Source organism: Taeniopygia guttata, chromosome 6 (genome assembly GCF_048771995.1).
Source record: "Taeniopygia guttata chromosome 6, bTaeGut7.mat, whole genome shotgun sequence".
In the NCBI taxonomy this organism is placed as follows: domain Eukaryota; kingdom Metazoa; phylum Chordata; class Aves; order Passeriformes; family Estrildidae; genus Taeniopygia; species Taeniopygia guttata.
In genome coordinates, this window is record NC_133031.1 from 3292546 (window position 1) to 3311977 (window position 19432).

A 19432-nucleotide genomic window follows, 5' to 3' on the forward strand; every position below is an offset into this window, starting at 1 on the left:
GACCGGGCCATTCCCACCGGACCGGGCCATTCCCACCGGGACCGGACCGTTCCCACCGGGGCTGGGCCATTCCCACCGGGACCGAACCATTCCCACCGGGACCGGACCGTTCCCACCGGGACCGGGCCATTCCCACCGGGACCGGACCGTTCCCACCGGGACCGGACCGTTCCCCGCCGCGCCGCGTGGCGCGGGGCGGGCCGGGTGCGCGTGCGCGCGCGCGGGGGCGGCGCCTGCGCAGTGCCCCCCACACCCGGCGGCGGCGGCGGCGAGCGCGGGCGCGGCGATGTCGCGGTACGGCGTGGAGGAGCGCGCCGGGCCCCACAGCCCCGAGTACCGGCTCTTCTTCAGTGAGTGCTGCGGCCCCGACAACCCCCCAGCCCCGCCTGCCCCTCTGCTGCCCGCCAGCGCCCGCCTGAGCCCGCTCCGGTGAGCGCTGCCGGGCGTCTGACTCCGGGCTCCCTCCCCTTGCCTTGCAGAGGATGCCGCCGGGCGCTACATCTCCCCCTTCCACGATATCCCCATCTACGCGGACCCCGGGAAGGTAAGAGGAGGTCTTGAGACACGCAGGGGATCGGGGAGTCCTGAAACATCCGGGAGATCCGCGGTACTGAAACATCCCGGGGATCAGGGGATCTGGGAACACACAGAGGATCAGGGGTGCTGAAACATCCAGGAGATCAAGGGATCTGGGAACACACAGGGGATCAGGGGTGCTGAAACATCCCGGGGATCTAGGAGCACACAGGAGATCAGGGGTGCTGAAACATCCCGGGGATCAGGGGATCTGGGAACACACAGGGGATCAGGGGTGCTGAAACATCCAAGGGACCAGGGGGTCTGGGAACACACAGGGGATCAGGGGTGCTGAAACATCCCGGGGGATCAAGGGATCTGGGAACACACGGGGGATCGGGGGTGCTGAGAACACACGGGATCAGGGGTGCTGAAACATCCAGGAGATCAGGGGGTCTGGGAACACACAGAGGATCAGGGGTGCTGAAACATCCCGGGGATCAGGGGGTCTGGGAACACACAGGGGATCAGGGGTGCTGAAACATCCCGGGGATCAGGGGGTCTGGGAACACACAGGGGATCAGGGGTGCTGAAACATCCCGGGGATCAAGGGATCTGGGAACACACAGAAGACCAGGGGTGCTGAAACATCCCAGAGACCAGGGCATCGAGGAACATCCCAGGGACCAGGGGATTTGGGTGTGATCAGGGAATCCTGAAACATGCAAGGAACCAGGGGGTCCTGCAGCCTAAGGCATCCAGGGGAGGCTCACCCTACAAGGAATGGGTTTCTTGCTGTCCTGGCCTCGGGTGGAGCAACCCAGGAGAAGAGAATGGATGATCTCATTCTCATTTTTTGCATCAGAGATGCGAGTGGTTGGCTTGAGCTTACCCATGCAGGCATTTTGGGTTAGCTAAGCAGAAAACTGCTTTTTTTGTAATATCTATCCCCATTCCTATGGGTGCTGCATATTTCAGGCTTGGGGTTTGGCTGCAGTATGGCCTAAAGTATAATACAACAAAGAACAGAGAGTGAAGATGAGCAGGTTCAATTCCTGCTGTAACATCTCCTGGGACCTCTTGCCTGGCAGAACCTGCCCCTTGCAGTGCTGCAGGGCTTTCACATCCTTCTTGCAGACAGTGGTTAGTCAAATTAGGTTGTTGTGAGCAAAAAAAGCCCCAGCTTCAGGAAATCAAAATGGTTGTGTTTCAGTTTTCATTTAATGTTTTTTCAGTGGTACCTCGGGCTCTCTGAGTGTTTCCTTTACTGTTGTAGCTTGTTTCTTTCTCTGACTATAAAGCTGTGCAGCTCGGGAAATGTAGTGGAGCAACTACTACATGTTAGAGAGAGCTGAAATTCAGAGGTGGAGTGTGGTTCTGGTAAAGGAGGAAAGAATAAGCAGAGCTGAGAGATGAATCTCTAAAAAGCAGCTGATTGAGCTGCTGAGGTGAAGGTGGTGGAGCTACCTGAGGTGCTCTGGGAAGTCTGTAGTGGCTTTTGCCTTCACAGAGGAGAAAAGATGGATTGTGGTCATCAAGGACTCAGCAGTGGCTGAGTAGGGAGGCAGTTCCCAGTGCAGGTGCCTGGCAGGAAACCCAGCCAAGGAAAATGCAGATGGTGCCACGCTTTGCAGGCACCTGCAGAACAGGGAAGGAAGGAGCAGGGGAGTGTGTACAGAGGTGAGGGGGAGTTCCTTGAACTGGTAGCGCTTAACAGGGGAAATTGGTGTGCCCTCAGGCATGCAGAGCTGCTGCCAGCACCTCTGTGCCAAGTCATTCAGAGAAAAAAGTCCCAGTAGCTGAAGGTCACAGTCCCCAAAGTTACACAATAGTGCTGGTCCCATGGGGCTCGCTCTGTGGCTGGAGTGCCTCAGCACTGAGGTTTTACTCATCATTTAGCAGGTGGGCTGCCAGCTACATTGCAGGGTCCAGCTCAGAGCAAAAGGTTGTCCCACTCTGTCTGGGCTCCTTGATCCTTATCCTCAGACTCCTAAGACACTGAGAGGATTGCAGATTGTGTTTTTTTCAGTCTCAGGCTGGGCTGTGTTGACCTTACCTGGACCTGTATCATTGTAAAGGGATGCCCTTGAGCTGCTCTCTGTGTGTCTTTGGCCAAGTTGGACCATGGGGAAGCTTCAGTACTTACAAAGATGCAGCCCCAAGTCATCTTTCCCTGCCTGCAAAGCCAGAAGCTCCCAGCTCAGCCTGTTCCAGTTGCCTCATTCCTTCCCTCGAGTTAGGAATAAAAATAGTTCTGTACCTTTCTACATGCAAAATGCAAATGAGCAGTGACCCCCTGCAATCAAGGGGTTGTAATAAAGCTCTGCTAGGGAAGGGTGTGGGCAAAGTCAGTGATGTAACAGCACTTGTTGCACAGTGTCAATCCAATTATGGGGCAATACAGGTTCGAGGGACTTTGCCATGCTAATAGTGCTTAAGGAGGGGATTGCCCAGGCCAGGGAGCAAGGTTTGACTTTTTGTTACTAGGCCATAATCTCTTCAAACAGCAGATGTTAAGGTACAGGTGTGGAAAAGCTTGTTTTCTTGGAGAGGAGGCTGACATTGAACTCTCAGGCCAGCTGGATCAACAGGAGATGTTTTCGAGTGTCACCTCTAAAAGAGATACAGTGAGATGTGGTTCTGCATTTCTCCCCCACATTTTTATCCTCACATCATGCCACTAGCAATGTCTGCTTTTACAGGAGTGTCAGCCTGGAGAAAGGGCATCCTTCCCTACATTATGACTAGAATATTTGGAGTACATAAATACCCACACTATTTAATAGATGGCTTGTCATGTTGGTGTTGTCTTTTCTGAATGGCCAGAGTGGCTCTTTCTGGAGCATTAAACACTTTGTATTTAATAAATAAGGTCTAAACCCCATTTTGTTATGTCCAGGGTAGTTTGTGTGCAGCTGTTTGCCATTGATTTAACCTGTTCCTGTAGCCTAGGAATGTGATAGGGATGATTGTAGGTGGCAACTGATGGAGAACATGTGGGAACCTCAAATCTGGCCTTTGGGGTGTTTCCTGGGATTCAGCTTGGAGTGATGACATGCAACTGACTGGGCTACAGGACTTTTATCAGCTGTCTCAAAATTAGCTCTGAAAAAAGAAACCAAAACAGCAGAAAAAAAACATGGTTTCAGGTGAACTGGCTGGTTTTCCTGCTCACTTGTATGTGTTCCCTAGTTTAAAGCATGGCCCCAAGATTCCTTCCCACTCACTGCTGTTTTGCTTTCTTCAGAATGTGTTCAACATGGTCGTGGAGGTACCTCGATGGACAAATGCTAAAATGGAGGTAACTACATTACAGTTCCAGCCTTAATGCTTGGCTTTGTCAATCCCTCCTCAATTCCACCTCTGGAATTGCAGCGGTTTCTACCTGCCAGTTGGTGGTTAGAAGTTAGTGGTTTCTAACTTCTCCTGTGAGTACCTGCTTGATGTGGAGGAAATAAACCTGGAAATAAACCTCCTCTGGTGTGGAGGCTGAGATTGCAGATGTTGGAATGCTGTGGTGTTCTCACATAGCTTCTGATAAAAGCAATATTTTATGGCTCTAAACCCCATGTGATTCCAAGGCTTGTAAGTCTGCTGGAAACCATATCCCAAGGGATGGCAATGCAACAGGAGGTGTCCAGTATCTGCTGCTGGCATCAGCATCATCTCCTGGTCTCTTGGCTTGTCAGTTCCATTTAAAAAATTTACTTTTTTATTCATAAAGGGTAAAGCAGAGGGATTTATGTAACTTTTCTTTCAGATTTCCACAAAGGAACCCTTAAACCCAATTAAGCAGGATGTGAAGAAAGGGAAACTGCGCTTTGTAGCAAACGTGTTTCCCCACAAGGGCTACATCTGGAATTATGGTGCCATCCCACAGGTACTGTGGTTTATCCCAGTGGATCATCCCTCCTGTTGGGGAGGAGGGAGGGTGCTTGCAATTGCCACTGTATTAATGAGCAAAAAGGTCAGCAGAGAGTCTGGTCTGGAGCGCACTGTTTGCAGGTGGATATATTGCCCTGCTGAGGGAGAGAACCTGTCAGGAAAACAGGGGTATTTTTAAGCAGAAATGCCAAGTTTTAGGCTTCTATCTGATGTTATAAACAAGCTCCCTGAGGATGAGCAGCTGCTGCTCATCCTCAGCTGCTCAGAGGTCGGCTGGGCAGGAGCTGGCAGGTCCCTCTCTGTGGCTGAAGGGAGCTGTCATTGTGCATCTGGCAATGCAGTGCCTTCAGTTCCTGCCTGGCAAAGCACGAGGCTTTATCCTGATGGTGCAGGATTTAGGCTGAATCTTTATGGAAAACTCTTCTTGCCAACGCCCACCACTGCACAGATGTGCTTTCCCAGAAACAGCTGGCAAGGTGGGACCACAATAGTGGCATCTGGACACATGCTCCTAAATGCCTGGGGGCTGCTAGATAAAGAGAGACTTCAAACAGGGCTGTTTGCCTCTGATGTTCTCTAAGGCTGGGGTTTCCTCCAGAGAAATAAGCTGTCAGTGACAGATCACAGGCAAACACTCTGAATTCGGTATTTGTGCTCTTGACAGTAGCACATGTCAAGTGTTATCCCCACGTGGCTTAACAAGAGATTTCCTGCTTGAATGAATTCTTCTGCTTGTTTCTTTGTGCACAGTTGTGTCTTTTGAAGCCTTTGCTCTGTTATGCGTTTGTGATCAAAGATGTTTGTGCATCAAGCGCTTAACACTTCCTGGTAGAGAAATGTGATAGTGTTTGTGAACAGCCCCACAGCACCACCCAGGTGTCAGAACATCTTCCTGAACATTCTGGATCCATCACAAGGTCCTGACTACACTAGTCCTCCCACAGAAGTTTGGGAGGAACATTCCTTTTTGTATCTCAACCCCCTTAGGAGTACTTGTTCCTTATGTGGGAATGTGCATTTCACTCCTGATCAGGAGCGTGTTTTAAACAGCCCTTGTTCTTGGAGTCAATTAACTGGCCTCTGGAGTCGTGTCCTTCAATGTGCATTCACCACTGTGGGTGAGATGCAGTGGAGAGCACAGTGGGACTCCACATTCTTATCACTTCTCCAGGGTCTTTAATTGTTTAATTAAAGGGAAACAATATACCCTGTCTGTCTTCCATCTCTGCCGGACTGCTATCTCGAGTTCAGGAAACTTCTGCTAAGGAATGAATAGGGAGAGGAACAGGCAGGAAGCCAAATCAACAATTGCCCTTTATAGATGTGAACTTCACCTTTACGCAGCTGTGGGACAGAGGAGGAAGTCTGGAAAGTTGTTGAAAGGGGGTTTGTGGGTAGGAAGGGGCTGCTTAGCTTTTGGAAGATGAGACCTTTTAACTTGAATTCAAACTCCCCAGGCCCAAGGGAAACAGTAGCCCAAATACCTGACCTGGCAGCAGGTGTGAAGTGGGCCATCCTCTGTTTATTCCAGGCAACTGCATGCCCGAAATAAACCTGCTTTTTACTACCTCTTTAAACCTGCCAGTTCTTATTCTTATGTGTAGTTGATTTTGGTGTTGGTTTGGGGTTTTTTTTTCAGACTTGGGAAGACCCAGGTCACAAGGATGAAAATACTGGTTGCTGTGGAGATAACGATCCAATTGATGTCTGCGAAATTGGAAGCAAGGTAACTCATCCTAAATGACTCCTGAAACGTGTAATTAATGTCTCCAAAGCCAATTATCCAGGGATTATTATTAATTTCCTACCTCTCCTCCCTTAACGATGTGATGTTTCCCTCTGCTGCCTCTGGAGATTGTTGCTGAGATGAGGCAGGGCTGATGAGCTGCTGACAGCCAGAGCTAATTTCATGGTACCTGGCTGCTTGCTGAGCCCCTGCACAGCCTCCTGTCGTGCACTCCGGGGTGCACCAGGATGGACAACAAGGCCTTTGTCCTTTTGCAGGTCTGCTCTCGGGGAGAAGTCATCCAAGTGAAGGTGCTGGGCACTCTGGCTCTGATTGATGAGGGAGAGACAGACTGGAAGGTCATTGCTATCAACGTTGAAGACCCCGAAGCAGCCAGCTACAATGGTGAGTTACGGGGGGAGGAGCAGCATCAGTGCTTCCCTTCCTCCCCTGAAAGCCTGCAGGAGGTGGGGACAGGCCTTGCTCCTTCTGTGCTCTGCTATCAGTCAGATGTGGTGCTGGAAGGACAATCCTACAGCAAAACATTTCACTGCAGTTTGGCACATGTGGCCAATCCTCGGCACAGCCTGGCATTCCAAACACAGTGGAAGAAAAGGGATTGTCCCCCAAGCCTCTAATCCAAACTGTTTAAATGTGTGCCAGCTCCTGGGGACACTTGGGATACACACCCTGGGGATGAAACACTAACTTCCCTGAGGACATACTCACCGAGGCTTCAGGGAACCTGTCTGAAATGTTGCTAAGGCTGCTTGGGGAGGGGCTGAAAGAGGCACAGCCCAGAACAACTCAGCAGAGCCGCATAAATCCTGTAATTCACTACATTCTGTTACTGTTTCTGGCTAACAAACCTCATGTCCCCTTCCAGACATCGAGGATGTCAGAAGGATGAAGCCTGGATACTTAGAAGCTACTGTGGACTGGTTCAGAAGATACAAAGTACCCGATGGAAAGCCAGAAAACCAGTTTGCTTTTAATGGGGAATTTAAAGGCAAGGTAGGATCACCTTCCTTTGCACAGTGGCACCTGGTCCAAAACCTGAGCTCAGGCTTTGTGAGGACACGAGCAAGTTGCTGAGATAATGGATTTTTATGGGGGTGCTGATAGTTGATTTCAGTTCATCCTGCTGGTTTTTTCCATCCTAGTGAACACAGGAATACCAGAAAAAAAAAATGCCTGGGGTTATCACCATGGTGTAGTTGAATATTTTTTTCATGTGGGATCACTTGAAGGCTGGGAGCCTTCATGTCAGGACCAGGTGGAAAACACCAGGTTTATTTCCTCCAGCTCTGGAGCAAAGGCAGCTTGACATCACCCTTTGCCTCCCTTACCTGTGGGCTTTGTTCCACTGCAACCTGGTGCAAGTTAAACTTAACTCAGGAGTTAAAACACTTCTTCCTTCGGGCATGAATTGTTCCCTCACACCCTGTGAGTAAGGCTCTGCCTTGGCAGCGCTCTGCCTCTTCTCTGGGTTGGATCAGATAAGTTACTCCTCCTGAGCAGGTGAAATCCTGTTTTGGTGTCCTCACTTCTGCCCTTCCTGGAGTGCCATGAGGGGTTTAGTGAGGTGACTCAACTCCCAGAGCTCCAGAGATGGTGCAGAGGAGGGGAGTTCTTCCAAAAGCCCTCTCTGGGAAAGAAAATGGAAGTCATGAAGGACTTGTCCCCTTTGGCTGTAGCACAGCACTAGGTTGGTCAGGCTGGAACACTTTGTTGTCCCTCAGGATGGGTGAAACCCGTCAAGGAAACTGGAAAATCAGGATACAGAACTTCACACATGCTCTGCAGTGTTTTATTTGGCTTGGTTTGGTATCAAACCAGGACATTTAGTGCCAGTGTTGTTCACACCAAGAAAGGACTGCATGTGTTTCCTTCTCCAGCTGACAGGTTAATGCTTGAGCATACATTGCTCATTTTTAAAGGAAGAGGTTGCTATGCCTGGAAACAAATTCATTTTTAAGTAGTTGCAAAGCCAGATCAGCTGCATGTCTCTTCCTGCTGGTCTGAACTATTTGTCTGGAGTAGAAGAGAGCTCCTGGACAGGCCTGGATCAACAAGCTGCTGGAGACAAACCGAGCGGGAGGAGCAGCAGGGTGAGGGGGCTTTTATAGTGGAGCACTGGCCCGAGACTGTGCTCAGTTTCTTTTGGCCCCAAGCTCGCTCTGTGACCTTGGCAGATCCTCCCATCTTGAAAGCAAAACAATTCTCCTACACAATCCTGGTTGTTTCAGCTGTTGTGTCCTGGGAGTTTCTGCTCTTTCTGAATGGCACTGGAGCAGAAGAGGTTTCTTCCAGCCCCTTCCAGAGCTGTCTAACATCAGCTCCTTGTAAGTGATAGTCTGGAGAAGGTGATCTGGTGCTTCCAAGTAACATGATGTTTGTTCTCATCTCCAATGTCAGGATTTTGCCCTGGATGTCATCAAAGGCACCCACGAACACTGGAAAGCTTTAATAACAAAGAAAACTGACGGAGGGGAGATCAACTGGTAGGTTAATGGTTGTGGGAATGTGCACCTTCCCCTTCCCTAAACTAAAAACCCTGGAACATCCCTTCCTGAGGGGTGCCATGCTTTCTGTTAGCTGCTGGCTGTCTCCCCAGGCCTTCCCCCTCCACTTGGCAGCTGCAGTCCTTAATATTCCATTATTTAATGCTCCTGGGGGGAGGCTGGGCTTGCATGTTCTCACAAGTGCCCAATGTCTTCCAGCACCAACCTGACGGTGTCTGACAGCCCTTTCTGCTGTAGTCAAGACTGTGCAAAAGCTACTGTGGAGGCAGTAAGTACCAGTTTGAGTGGCCAAATCCTGGTGTTATTGTTGGGAAAAACAGTGCAGTTTGTGTGGTGAACTGTCCTCTCTGTGTGAATGGCACATGGCACGCTCACAGTGTTTTGGGTGGCTGAACACCTGCTTCTGGTTAAACAGGATGGATGTGGAGCAAACCAGACATTCCTCCAGAGGCTTCTCCCTGCCCTTAGTCATCCAAGAGATGGAATCCAGTCTGCGTGGAGGGCTAAACTTCTGAGCTGTAGCTTGGTTGTCAGCTGTTCTGAGAGGGTTTTAATATGTGGGTTTCCAAGAGCTTCACAGTACAGGTCTCCCTCTGAGAAAAGAGAATCTAATTCCCCAGGGATTTTGCAGCTTCAGAATGAAGAGCTTGACATTCCTGGTGTAGTTCTCCTGTCCAGCCTCAGGAATTAATTGTGTCTCCCTAGACTTGAAGAGTACTGCTGAAAGGACAACCTGAAAGGGCTTAGAGGGAGGGGACAGGAAAATTGAAGTGCACATCTTGTCTCTCTTCCATAACTGGAAACCTGAGTCTCATGTAGCCTTGGAGAGGCCTTTAAAACCATTGTGTTCTTTTCTAAAGTGCTGGTATCCCAATTAGGGGTCTCAGCAAGGTTTTTGAAAGCCCTCATGGAGGATGTGTCACCAGACAGGGATTTGCACTGTCTTTGGTTGTTGAATACCAGAGAAAGCTCTTCAGAGGAGTTCTCAGAGAGCCCTTCGTGCCTCTATTCCCCCATAATTTTTAAACCAACGTTGTAGATAAAAAATCTAGGACTGCCTGCACCTGTGTAGAGTCTGGAGTGGGAACTGCTTGTGCTGGGGGTCAGATGGCCCTGGAGCCTGCACTTGGAGGAGAGCCCCTCGGGCATCTCCGCAATGGGGAGGCCACAGGAATGACCGGATGCTGCACATGAGCTCAGTTGTCCCCCCTACAGCTGACCAGCTGCCACAGGGGCTTAAATGGTGCTCAGGAAAGACTTGTGCAGCCCTAAATGATGTGTGGAGTGAAGGACACCTCTGGTCTCTGATAACACCCTTCTCGTTTCAGACACCACCATGTAAAGCTGCCAGCCCCATCCCACCCGAAGGTGAGCCTCAAAACCCACCCTGACATCCCAGTACACAGCAGGGGCTTCCTCAGAGGAATTGTGCATAGAAAAATGAGGGTGTGAACTAAACCTGGATGTTGCTGGAGCCAGGGCAAGGCCTGAAGGCAAACTGAGGGTGGTGTTGGGAGCAGAAGGTGGAGCCAGGCTGACGCTTCCAATCCCTTCATGGGGAATAAATCTGTGGAGAAATGTGTGTCTCCCACGTGGGCATGGGAGTTGGAGGCTTTGCCTCCCTGAGTCAGCTGAGCCAGAGGGAAGCCTGGCTTGCTGTCCTTGCCTGCACCAAGTCGTGGATGCTCCTAATGGCAGCCTGAGCAAGGCTGGCTGCTTTGGGAAAACAAATCCACATAAACAGGGTTGTGCCAGAACCTGTTTGCTGTGCTGAGGAGCTGTTGCTGGGAGCAGAGGAAGCCCCTGAGCTGGAGGTGACACACACACACTGCCACGTAACTACTTAATAACTGGGTGGCTCACAGGGGACTAATCCCTCCTTTTTTCTGCCCCACACAGTTGACAAATGGTTCTACTACCAGAAAAACTGAGTCCCGAGGATGGTGGTGAGACAGCTGTGTCCTTCCCACCGAGGTGCTGCCACACGCAGGAATAGACCAGAAAAATAGCTTCAGTGTCAGCAAGAAGACCTTGCCTGTAACTTTGCTGATTAGAATTCCGTACCTAGCAGTGACATGTCTGCTGAGGCCTGGTGGAGGCTGGAAGAAATAATTTATAAAACCCAAACACCCTGCTCGTGACTGTCATGTGGTGTGCTCTAAGTCATGACAGGAGATCACTCACCTGGGATGTATGGATGCTAGAAATAAAAAACTACTGAAATCCAGTGCTGTGGGGCTCCCTCTCCTTTTCCTCTCTGGAGCTGAGGGGTCACCAAATCACAGGTTGGGAAAGCCCTCAGGGATCACCGAGTGCAGCCTGTGGGCGGTTCCCCACCCTGGTACCGAGCGCCCCTCAGCCACTCCGGGGATGGTCAGGCCTCCCTGCGCCCCCTCAAAGCCTCGTCACCCTTTCCGTGGAGAAGTTCCTCCTCATGTCCAGCCCTGAGCAGCTGCACAGCGCGTCCTGCCGCTGCCCTTTGTGGCGAGGCGGGGCTAACGGGTCCCTGAGGGCCGCGTCCCTGCGGGGCCGGGGCCGGTCTCGAACCCGGGACCCCGAGGGCAGCCCGCGCCTTTCCCGGTGCCGCGCGGGGCCAGCGGGGCCGGAAGCGGGCGGGGCGCGCGCTGACGTGTTTCCGGCGGGGCGCTGGCGGCGGCCCGGACGGGACTCGGCGGCGGCGGCGGCGGCGGCCCGGGGGCAGCCGGGGGTGAGCGGCGGGGGCGGCCGGCCGGGCCCGGCGGGGCGCTCAGCGGGGCGGCGGGCGCCTGGCAGGCCCGGGAGAGGGGCGGCGGCGGCGCGGGGGGTGACACGCAGGCAGAGCGGGGGCGGGGCGGGGGCCAGGCCTCGCCGCCCGCCCTTGAGGCCGGTCCCACTCACCCCGGTGGCCCCTCGCCCCCCGTCTCCTCTCACCCCCGTTCCCCTTCGCCGACCCCTCCCGTTGCCGGGACCTCCGACCCCCCCGTCCCGGACGCCGTGACCGCGGCTCCCTTTGAGCACCGACACTTCGTAACGCGGGGTTTGGGATTTGTCCCCCGCAGGCATTTTATTTCCAGAGATGTCTTTCATCTTCGAATGGCTCTACAACGGCTTCAGCAGCGTCTTGCAGTTCCTAGGTAATGCCTCAGCAGCCCCCTCCGGGTGGGTTTGGCTTCTCCAGTATCCCATAAAAGTCGGGGTTAAGGTGGTGTGCAGCAGCTCTGGCCAGTGCAAAGTCTGGTGAGGAAGCTCTGTATCAATAAAAGGGCTTTTACACCGGTGCAGAGAAACTTCGGGAGTATTTGGAGGCGTTGGGCTCCCACTCAGGTGTTTCTCTTGCCCCTTGCGTGCCTGAGAGCAGCTGGGCTGTCCAGCCCCAGGCAGAGGTGCTGCCTCACCAGGGAGGGAACCCCATCCTCCTCCTCCTCCTCGAGTCCTGGATTCGAGTGGAACTCCTTGCTGGAGGATAGGGTGCCCATTCTCAAGATCCCCTCTTGAAAGGAGGATTAGAGGGACAGGGTGAGAAGTCCTGTTGGAAACCTTTGGGAGCTTTCCTGTGGCAGACACAACAAAAATCAGTTTATGCCAAGAAAACAGCACTCTGTTCCCTGCTTTGCACTTTTTCCTGGACAACTCGCTGCTCTGTTTTATGAGTTTGTTCAATTTTAGCATTTTCTGAGGAGGCAGATTGGTCCATAACACTCTGCTGCTAGCACAGATCTGAGGAAATAATGGAATTCTCGGGGGCACACGAGCTTAGGAAATGTCCACTGCTGTAAGCATGCCTTGGAAGGAGCCTGTTTGAGCTGTGTGTGTTTTCCCTGCTGCCCCCTGTCCGTGCTGCAAGTGTGCACAGGTGGCAGCAGAGCTCTGGGAAAGGACTTCCCCAAAAAAGCAGCGTGGCGTTCCGGCTCCGGATGAGCCCGCTGGAGCTTCCCTCTTGCTTTGTTCCCTCTCCTCCTGCAGGTTTGTACAAGAAGTCTGGAAAGCTGGTTTTCCTGGGGCTGGATAACGCAGGGAAAACCACTCTGCTGCACATGCTCAAAGATGACAGGCTGGGCCAGCACGTCCCCACGCTACATCCCAGTAAGTCTCCCTGGGAAAAGCCTCTCCCGGCCTGGCTTTTCCTCTGGAACTGTGGGGACACGGTGTAGGAAGACACCTGGGTGGCAGCTCTGCCTGGGGGATTTGAGAAAACTTGAGCTGAGGCTGCAGTTGCACTGTGCTTCCCCAAGCTGAAGTGGGTCTGTGTTTTCCTCTCTAGAAATGCCCAGGAACTGGTATGGCTCAATTAGTAGAAAGGGAAGATTTTCCTAATGGAAAGCCTAACAAGGGATAATAATTGCAGGTTAAAAAGCTTCTGTGGGAAGCAGGAGAAATTAGTTTCTGCCTCTAGTGATTTTGGGAAATGGCTGCATTTCAGCCACTGAATTCCACAAGAAGTTTAGGGAACTCCTTATTGGAAGAGCATGTGTGATGCCAGCATGAATGCCCACCTTCCTTGTTTTCCTGAATCCCACCTGTGCTTTCCATTTCAGCATCAGAGGAGCTGACAATTGCTGGAATGACCTTCACGACTTTTGATCTGGGTGGACATGAACAAGGTGAGGAAAAAATGACCAAAAATTGATCCAGACGAGTGTCAACAATTAGCAGTGCCTAATTATTTGTTGCCTGGATTTATTTATGGAACAATATGTGGAAGCAACCTCCTGGCTGTAGGATTGCTTGGAAGGAAATGCTGCCAGTTTGTGCCCTGCTGCCTGAAGTATTTTTAGCTGTGGAAGACTCCAATATAATTTAGTTTGAATAATTGATGGATTTTTAGTTATGCACTTTCTAGAAGTTTTAAACACTGGTTTTTTTCCCTTTTATACACAAAACTACTGGAAGGAAGACAGCCTGGCTAAAAAGGCAGCCATGGTTGCTGAGGCTTGGTGGACTTTTCCCTGTGTGGAGATTTCACAGGGCCATGTTTGTCCCTTGTGTTTTCCAGCTCGCCGGGTCTGGAAAAACTACCTGCCTGCCATCAATGGGATTGTCTTCCTGGTGGACTGTGCAGATCACTCACGGCTTATGGAATCCAAAGTTGAGCTTAATGTAAATACACTTCTCTTGTTTCCCTTCTCCAAGACCTGATCAGCTAAATTATGAATAGCAGCCATCTCTCCCAGAGCTGGAGGAGCCTGGATGTCCTTGCTCGGGGTTGGCCACAGGCACTTGAGTTCAGGGGAGGCTCAGCTTGGACAGCAGCAGGAATTTCTCCATGGAAAGGGTGCTCAGGCCTTGGCAGGGGCTGCCCAGGGAGCTTTGGAGTGCCCATCCCTGGAGGTGTCCCAGGAAGGGCTGGAGGTGGCACTGAGTGCTCTGGGCTGGGGACAAGGTGGGCACTGGGCACAGCTGGGACTCCATGGGCTGGCAGGGATTTTCCTGCCTCAGTGATCCTGTGAGTCTTCCACAGGAGTATGGAAGCCCCAGAAAGGAGCCCTTGTTGGTCACAGAGCTCAAAGAAAACCATTTTCTTCAGGCAACGACTCCTTTTTCCACCTGTCTGCTCAGCTCTTGTTGGCTCTTGCACGCAGGCGTTAATGACAGACGAGACAATATCCAACGTGCCAATCCTTATCTTGGGAAACAAAATCGACAGACCAGAGGCCATCAGTGAGGAGAAACTGCGGGAGATCTTTGGGCTCTACGGACAGACCACGGGAAAGGTAGGGAAGCATCCAAATCTTGGATTGGCATGGGCAGGGGAGAGCTTGCCTGCTTCCTTGCAGGTTGAGCCCTGTTCGAGTTGTGACTGGGAATTTGTCCGCTAATTGGTCAAGGTCAATCAATGATAATAATGATGATGATGCCTGAAGGGAGCCTAAGAGAGAGAGACTGTTTAAAAGCCATGGAGCGGTGGGACAAGAGGGACTGGCTTCCTACTGCCAAAGGCAGCTTCGAATGGGAAATTGGGAAGAGATTCTTCCTGTGAGGGTGGGGAGGCCCTGGTATACAGGCTGCCCAGAGGAGCTGTGGCTGCCCCATCCCTCTTCAAGGCCAGGTTGGACGGAGCTTGGAGCAGCCTGGGATAGTGGGACCAAGCAATGGGGTGGAATGAGGTGATCTTTAGTGTCCCTTGTAACCCAAACCTCTGATGCTGCCCTTGGGCAAGTTTTGAGGCTGCTGGGATTGTCCAAAACGCAGTGCACACACAAAGGGGCCTGCAAAAGGAGCTCCCCTGGATGGCTGTGGCTCGCTGGGTGCTTCCCTGAGGGCACCAGGGGTGCAGATGTGACTCCTGTTTGGATTTCCCCAGGGAAATGTGCCACTGAAGGACCTGAATGCACGCCCCATGGAGGTGTTCATGTGCAGTGTGCTCAAGAGGCAAGGCTACGGTGAGGGCTTCCGCTGGCTATCGCAGTACATTGACTGATACTGGCACGGACACGAGAGTTTTACTCCTCTGGACTGATCCTGTTCACTTCAGCTTCCTATGGACTTTTCTATTAGAACGTGGAAGGCTTTCCAAGCACATACTGGCATTGTCCAAGAGACTCCTGGTTTTCCGGCTGCCCTTATGGCACAGTGGTGACACCGCTCTTTTCCACGCGGCGGGGAGGCAGCGCCGTGCCTGAGTTGTCCCTGCCACTCGGGTGACAGCGGGGCTGCTCCAGTCTGGGAAGGCAAAACTCTGCACGCTGCGATGTAAGAGCTGAAAAAGAGAGTACGTCTCACCACTGTGGTTAATTGACTTCAAAAACAAACAAACAAACAGAAAAGGAAAAAGCGATTATATTTTTTAAAGAAAGTGTTAATGCAAATGACATCCCTTCTAACTTTTTAGTTTAACGTTCATCTTGTTTAGTCCAGAGTCTGGTTTAGGGTTTTTTAAAAATATATTTAACGGTATTTAGGTATTTCACAAATTACTGAACCAAGGTATCACGATATTAGAAGTCCTCAATAAACATAGCATTTGGGCTTAACTGAGCTGTAGGGTGGCTGTGCTGTGTCACGCTGACCGACGACGGCGCGGTGCCGTTGGGACTGAGGTGTGCAATCCCAGCTTCTTTAGTTTACAGGGAATTTTTTTTTTTTTTTTTACTAGTTGGGGAGGAGTGCCTGGTGCAGGTGCTGGGGCTGGTGTGCAGTGGGAAGGGACTGCCTGGTTCCCCCTCAGGCCAGACCCTCCACTGAGGATCCTCTGGCCACGCCATCACAGTACGAACCACGGAGCAGTTTTGGTTGTTGTAGCATGGAAGTGTTTGACATTTGCATATCAAGAGGTGATTAATGTAGACTAAACTGGTTTATTTTATACTCTCAACAGACTTTTTTTTTTTGTCTGAAGTTTCATTGCTGTCTGGCACTCATTTTCAGTTCAATAAAGACATGTCTTTCTCCTCTGAAGGGGCAATGAGCCTCAATCTGGCTTGGTGTTTGCTGGGCCTTGGGGCCATCAGAACACCAGCCACAGAATTCCAGAAGCGTTTGGACAACGCTGTCAGGCACAGGGTGGGATTCTAAAGGCTGTCCTGTGCAGGGCTAGGAGCTGGACTGAATCCTGGTCACTTCCAACTCAGGATATTCATTCCATGGTTCCATGGTTCTGTGACCTGCACAGTGCAGCCAGTGAGGGAAACAGGCAGGATGGAAGAGCCCAGGAAGGGGCTGGGGGGGAAACGGGGAGGGGCGTCTGACTCCCGGTATTCGGGGACGATTTTAGCTGTTCCAGAAGGATCTTCCCAGTCCCGGTACCTCTGTTGGAAATAAAGTTTCGTACTCGTTTGTGCTGCGGGTGAGGTGGGAAGCGAGCGTGGCCGTGGGGTGTCCGGGCCGAGGGTGCCGGGAAAGGGGCGCCTGTGCCGGTGTCCCGAAGTGCAGCGCTGGGTCGTGGTGGCCGAGGGGCGGCTGCAGGCCGAGGGTCCCGGTTCTGCCAGGGTCGAGGGGCGGCTCCGAAGCAGGCATTCCTGATGTGCCGGGGAAGCGGGGCCGGGCCGGGGGCCGGGGAAGCGGGGCCGGGGTCCCGGGGAAGCGGGGCCGGGGGAAGCGGGGCCGGGGTCCCGGGGAAGCGGGGCCGGGCCGGGATCCCGGGGAAGCGGGGCCGGGGTCCCGGGGAAGCGGGGCCGGGCCGGGATCCCGGGGAAGCGGGGCCGGGGTGCCGGGGAAGCGGGGCCGGGCCGGGGTCCCGGGGAAGCGGGGCCGGGGTCCCGGGGAAGCGGGGCCGAGCCGGGGGCCGGGGTCCCGGGGAAGCGGGGCCGGGTCCCGGGGAAGCGGGGCCGGGGGCCGGGGTCCCGGGGAAGCGGGGCCGGGGTCCCGGGGTCCCGGGGAAGCGGGGCCGGGGTCCCGGGGAAGCGGGGCCGGGCCGGGGGCCGCGCACCCCCCGTGAGGGCCCCGCGGGGGCGCGTCCGTCACGCGCGCGCCCCGCCCCGGCCAATGGGGAGGGCGCGGCGCGGGGCCGCAGCCAATGGGCGCGCGGGGCGGGCCCGCGGGCGGGGCGCGGCGGCGGCGGTGATGGCGGAGGCGCCGCCGTGCTGCGCGGTGCGGGTGCGGGGCACGGGCGGCGGCGATGGCGGCTGCAGCGGGCTGGTGCTGAGCCGCCGCCCCGCGCTGGTGCTGTGCCACGCCGCCGTCTTCGCCCCGTTCCTGCGAGCCGGCCCCATCGCCTGGGCTCGGCCCGCCGCGCTGCCGCCCGCCGCGCTCCGGCCGTGCCCGCGCCTCAGCGTGGTGCTGGGCGCCGCGGCCGGCGGGCTGCGGGAGCTCGAGGCGCGGCTGCTGGCGCTGGTGCCGTGCGCGGCGTTCCGGCGGGCGCTGGAGCGCGGCCTCGGCCGGGCGGAGCGGTGGCGGTTCGGGGCCTCGGAGGAGGCGGGCACCGACCCGCGGGCGCTGCCCTGGTTCGCCTGGCTGCGGGTGCCCGGGCTGGACGCGCCCGAGGGCGGCTGGGCGGCGCGGGCCAGCGCCGGCTGCCTGCGCAAGGGGCAGGCGCTGCTGGCCTGCGGGTCGCCTTTCGGGGACCTGTGCCCCGAGCTCTTCCTCAACACGCTGAGCCGCGGCGTGGTCAGCAACCTGGCGGGCGAGGAGAACGCCCTGGTGCTCACCGATGCCCGCTGCCTGCCCGGCACCGAGGGCGGCGCCGCCTTCGTGCCCTCGCCCGACGGGCCGCGCGTGGTGGCCGTGATCGCCGCCTCCTTCTGCTGGAAGGGCGCCGAGTGGGTCGGGCTCACGCTGCTCTGCTCTCTCGCCGCCATCCTGCGCAGCAGCGCCGGTGTCCTGGGTGAAGCCGGGATCGCGGTGCCGCCGGTACCGGCGTGGGTGGCCGCGGTGCCGGCGAGCAGCGGGCAGGACCCCCTGGGCTGGACGGCGCTGGTGGAGTGCGGGGCGACCTGGGGCTCCGGGGTGCTGCTGGCACCAAGGATGCTCCTCACCTGCCGGCACGTCGTGGAGGCCAGAGCCCCACTCTATGTGACACCGGCAGCTGGCCCCGACCAGTGAGTGCGACTGTCCCCCTGCCAGCCTGAACCCCGCGACCCTGCGTGTCCCCCGCCGTGACATCTCGTTAACTTTGTCCTTAGGGATGCCGCCGTGCTCAGGGGACGTGTGGTGTTTGCCACCGAGGAGTCATCCCCCTTTGACGTGGCCGTGGTGGAGCTGGAGGAGAGCGTGCCAGGCTTTGTCCCGCCGTGCCTGGCCAACACCTTCCTCCCAGGTAAGCACCGGGGGGACACGGGCTGTTAGGTAGGGACTGCCTCGCACCTGCTGCCTCTCCCATCCCAGGAGAAGAGGTGACCGTGGTGGGCTTCGGGGCGCTGGGGCAGGCGTGCGGCCCCTCGGTGACAGCAGGGGTGCTCTCGGCCGTGGTGGCTGTGGCTGGGCGCCCTGTCATGCTGCAAACCACCTGTGCCGTCCACGGGGGCTCCAGCGGCGGCCCCCTCGTCTCCTCCCGCAGTGGATGCCTCATGGGTAAGCCAGGGGTCTCCCCGTGGGCAGGTGGGGGTGGTCCCACGGGCATCCCCCGGCCGGACCCAGTGACGTGGGCATCACTCCCTCCCCGCCAGGCATCGTGGCCAGCAACACGCGGGACACCGGTGCGGGGGCTACCTACCCCCACCTCAACTTCTGCATCCCCATCACCATCCTGCAGCCCCTCGTCGCATGCTACAGCCGCACCGGCGACCCCGCCGCCTTCGCCGAGCTCAACCGGGTGGGTGAGGGGGTGAGGGCGACTTGGCAGCTCCAGCAGAGGCCAGGGCCCCCCAGCAAGCTCTGACCCCCCTCGCGTGGGGCTTGTGCCAGGGACCGAGGTATCAGGGACTGAGATGCCAAGGATGGGGCTGCCACATCTCCTCTTCAGCCCGGTGGTGTGGGGCCCAAGCACCTGCACTGCACAGAGCTGGTGGAGCGTGGGCGCTCTGGGTCAGGAGACACAGCACAGTGCCTCTGACAGCTGCTGACAGCCCCAGACTGGGGAGGTTTGGGGTCTGTGTTATTGTTTTATTTTCTCCCTGGGGCCATAAATGCAGTGAATTGAGGCCCTGGTGTCCCGTGTGCTGAGTGGCTGCAGGGGGGTGGTGGAGGCCCTCACTGGGGCATGGGTTGGGTTCTGGGGGGCAGGTTGGTCCTGTAAGGGATATTCTGGGTTAGGGGTAGGATTGGGGTAAAGTATGGGGGGGAAGGCAGTTCTGATTCCTTCCACAGCTCTGGACCCTGTGGAAAGGGGGTTTGTTTGGGATGCCGGAGAGGGTCAGGAGCTGGGGAGGGAACATGTCCCTGGGGAGGGAGGCCAGTTCCAGCTTCATGGCAGCAGAGTGCAGGAACC

The 19432-nt window shown here is 55.2% G+C and overlaps 3 protein-coding genes across 5 annotated transcripts; all 3 read left to right on the forward strand.

The window, feature by feature from the left end:
• Positions 1–285: 285 nt before the first annotated feature.
• On the forward strand, positions 286–10879 carry PPA1 (inorganic pyrophosphatase 1; the record flags this gene model as incomplete). The annotated part of the gene is given in 11 exon segments (NM_001245356.1): positions 286–350; positions 480–544; positions 3764–3817; positions 4277–4396; positions 6041–6127; positions 6406–6532; positions 7014–7141; positions 8546–8631; positions 8851–8920; positions 9981–10020; positions 10552–10879. Coding segments are annotated over 11 exon segments (873 nt in total). The 3' UTR covers positions 10584–10879.
• A 370-nt stretch (positions 10880–11249) lies between these two features.
• Positions 11250–16026, forward strand: SAR1A (secretion associated Ras related GTPase 1A). Its single transcript, XM_030275694.4, has 7 exons — positions 11250–11359; positions 11691–11765; positions 12595–12714; positions 13167–13232; positions 13625–13728; positions 14211–14342; positions 14933–16026. The coding sequence occupies exons 2-7, from the start codon at positions 11708–11710 to the stop codon at positions 15047–15049; spliced, it is 597 nt and encodes a 198-aa protein (XP_030131554.1). The 5' UTR covers positions 11250–11359; positions 11691–11707; the 3' UTR covers positions 15050–16026.
• A 1081-nt stretch (positions 16027–17107) lies between these two features.
• On the forward strand, positions 17108–19145 carry TYSND1 (trypsin like peroxisomal matrix peptidase 1). 3 transcript variants are annotated; one of them, XM_030275684.4, is made up of 4 exons: positions 17108–18104; positions 18189–18322; positions 18391–18576; positions 18672–19145. In XM_030275684.4, exons 1-4 carry the CDS (start codon positions 17131–17133, stop codon positions 18881–18883), a joined length of 1506 nt encoding a protein of 501 aa, XP_030131544.4. In that variant the 5' UTR covers positions 17108–17130; the 3' UTR covers positions 18884–19145. The 3 variants fall into 3 exon arrangements, with proteins under 3 accessions (XP_030131544.4, XP_072786938.1, XP_072786939.1); XM_072930837.1 differs by having other exon boundaries at positions 18758–19145; XM_072930838.1 differs by lacking the exon at positions 18391–18576.
• The last annotated feature ends 287 nt before the right edge of the window (positions 19146–19432 follow it).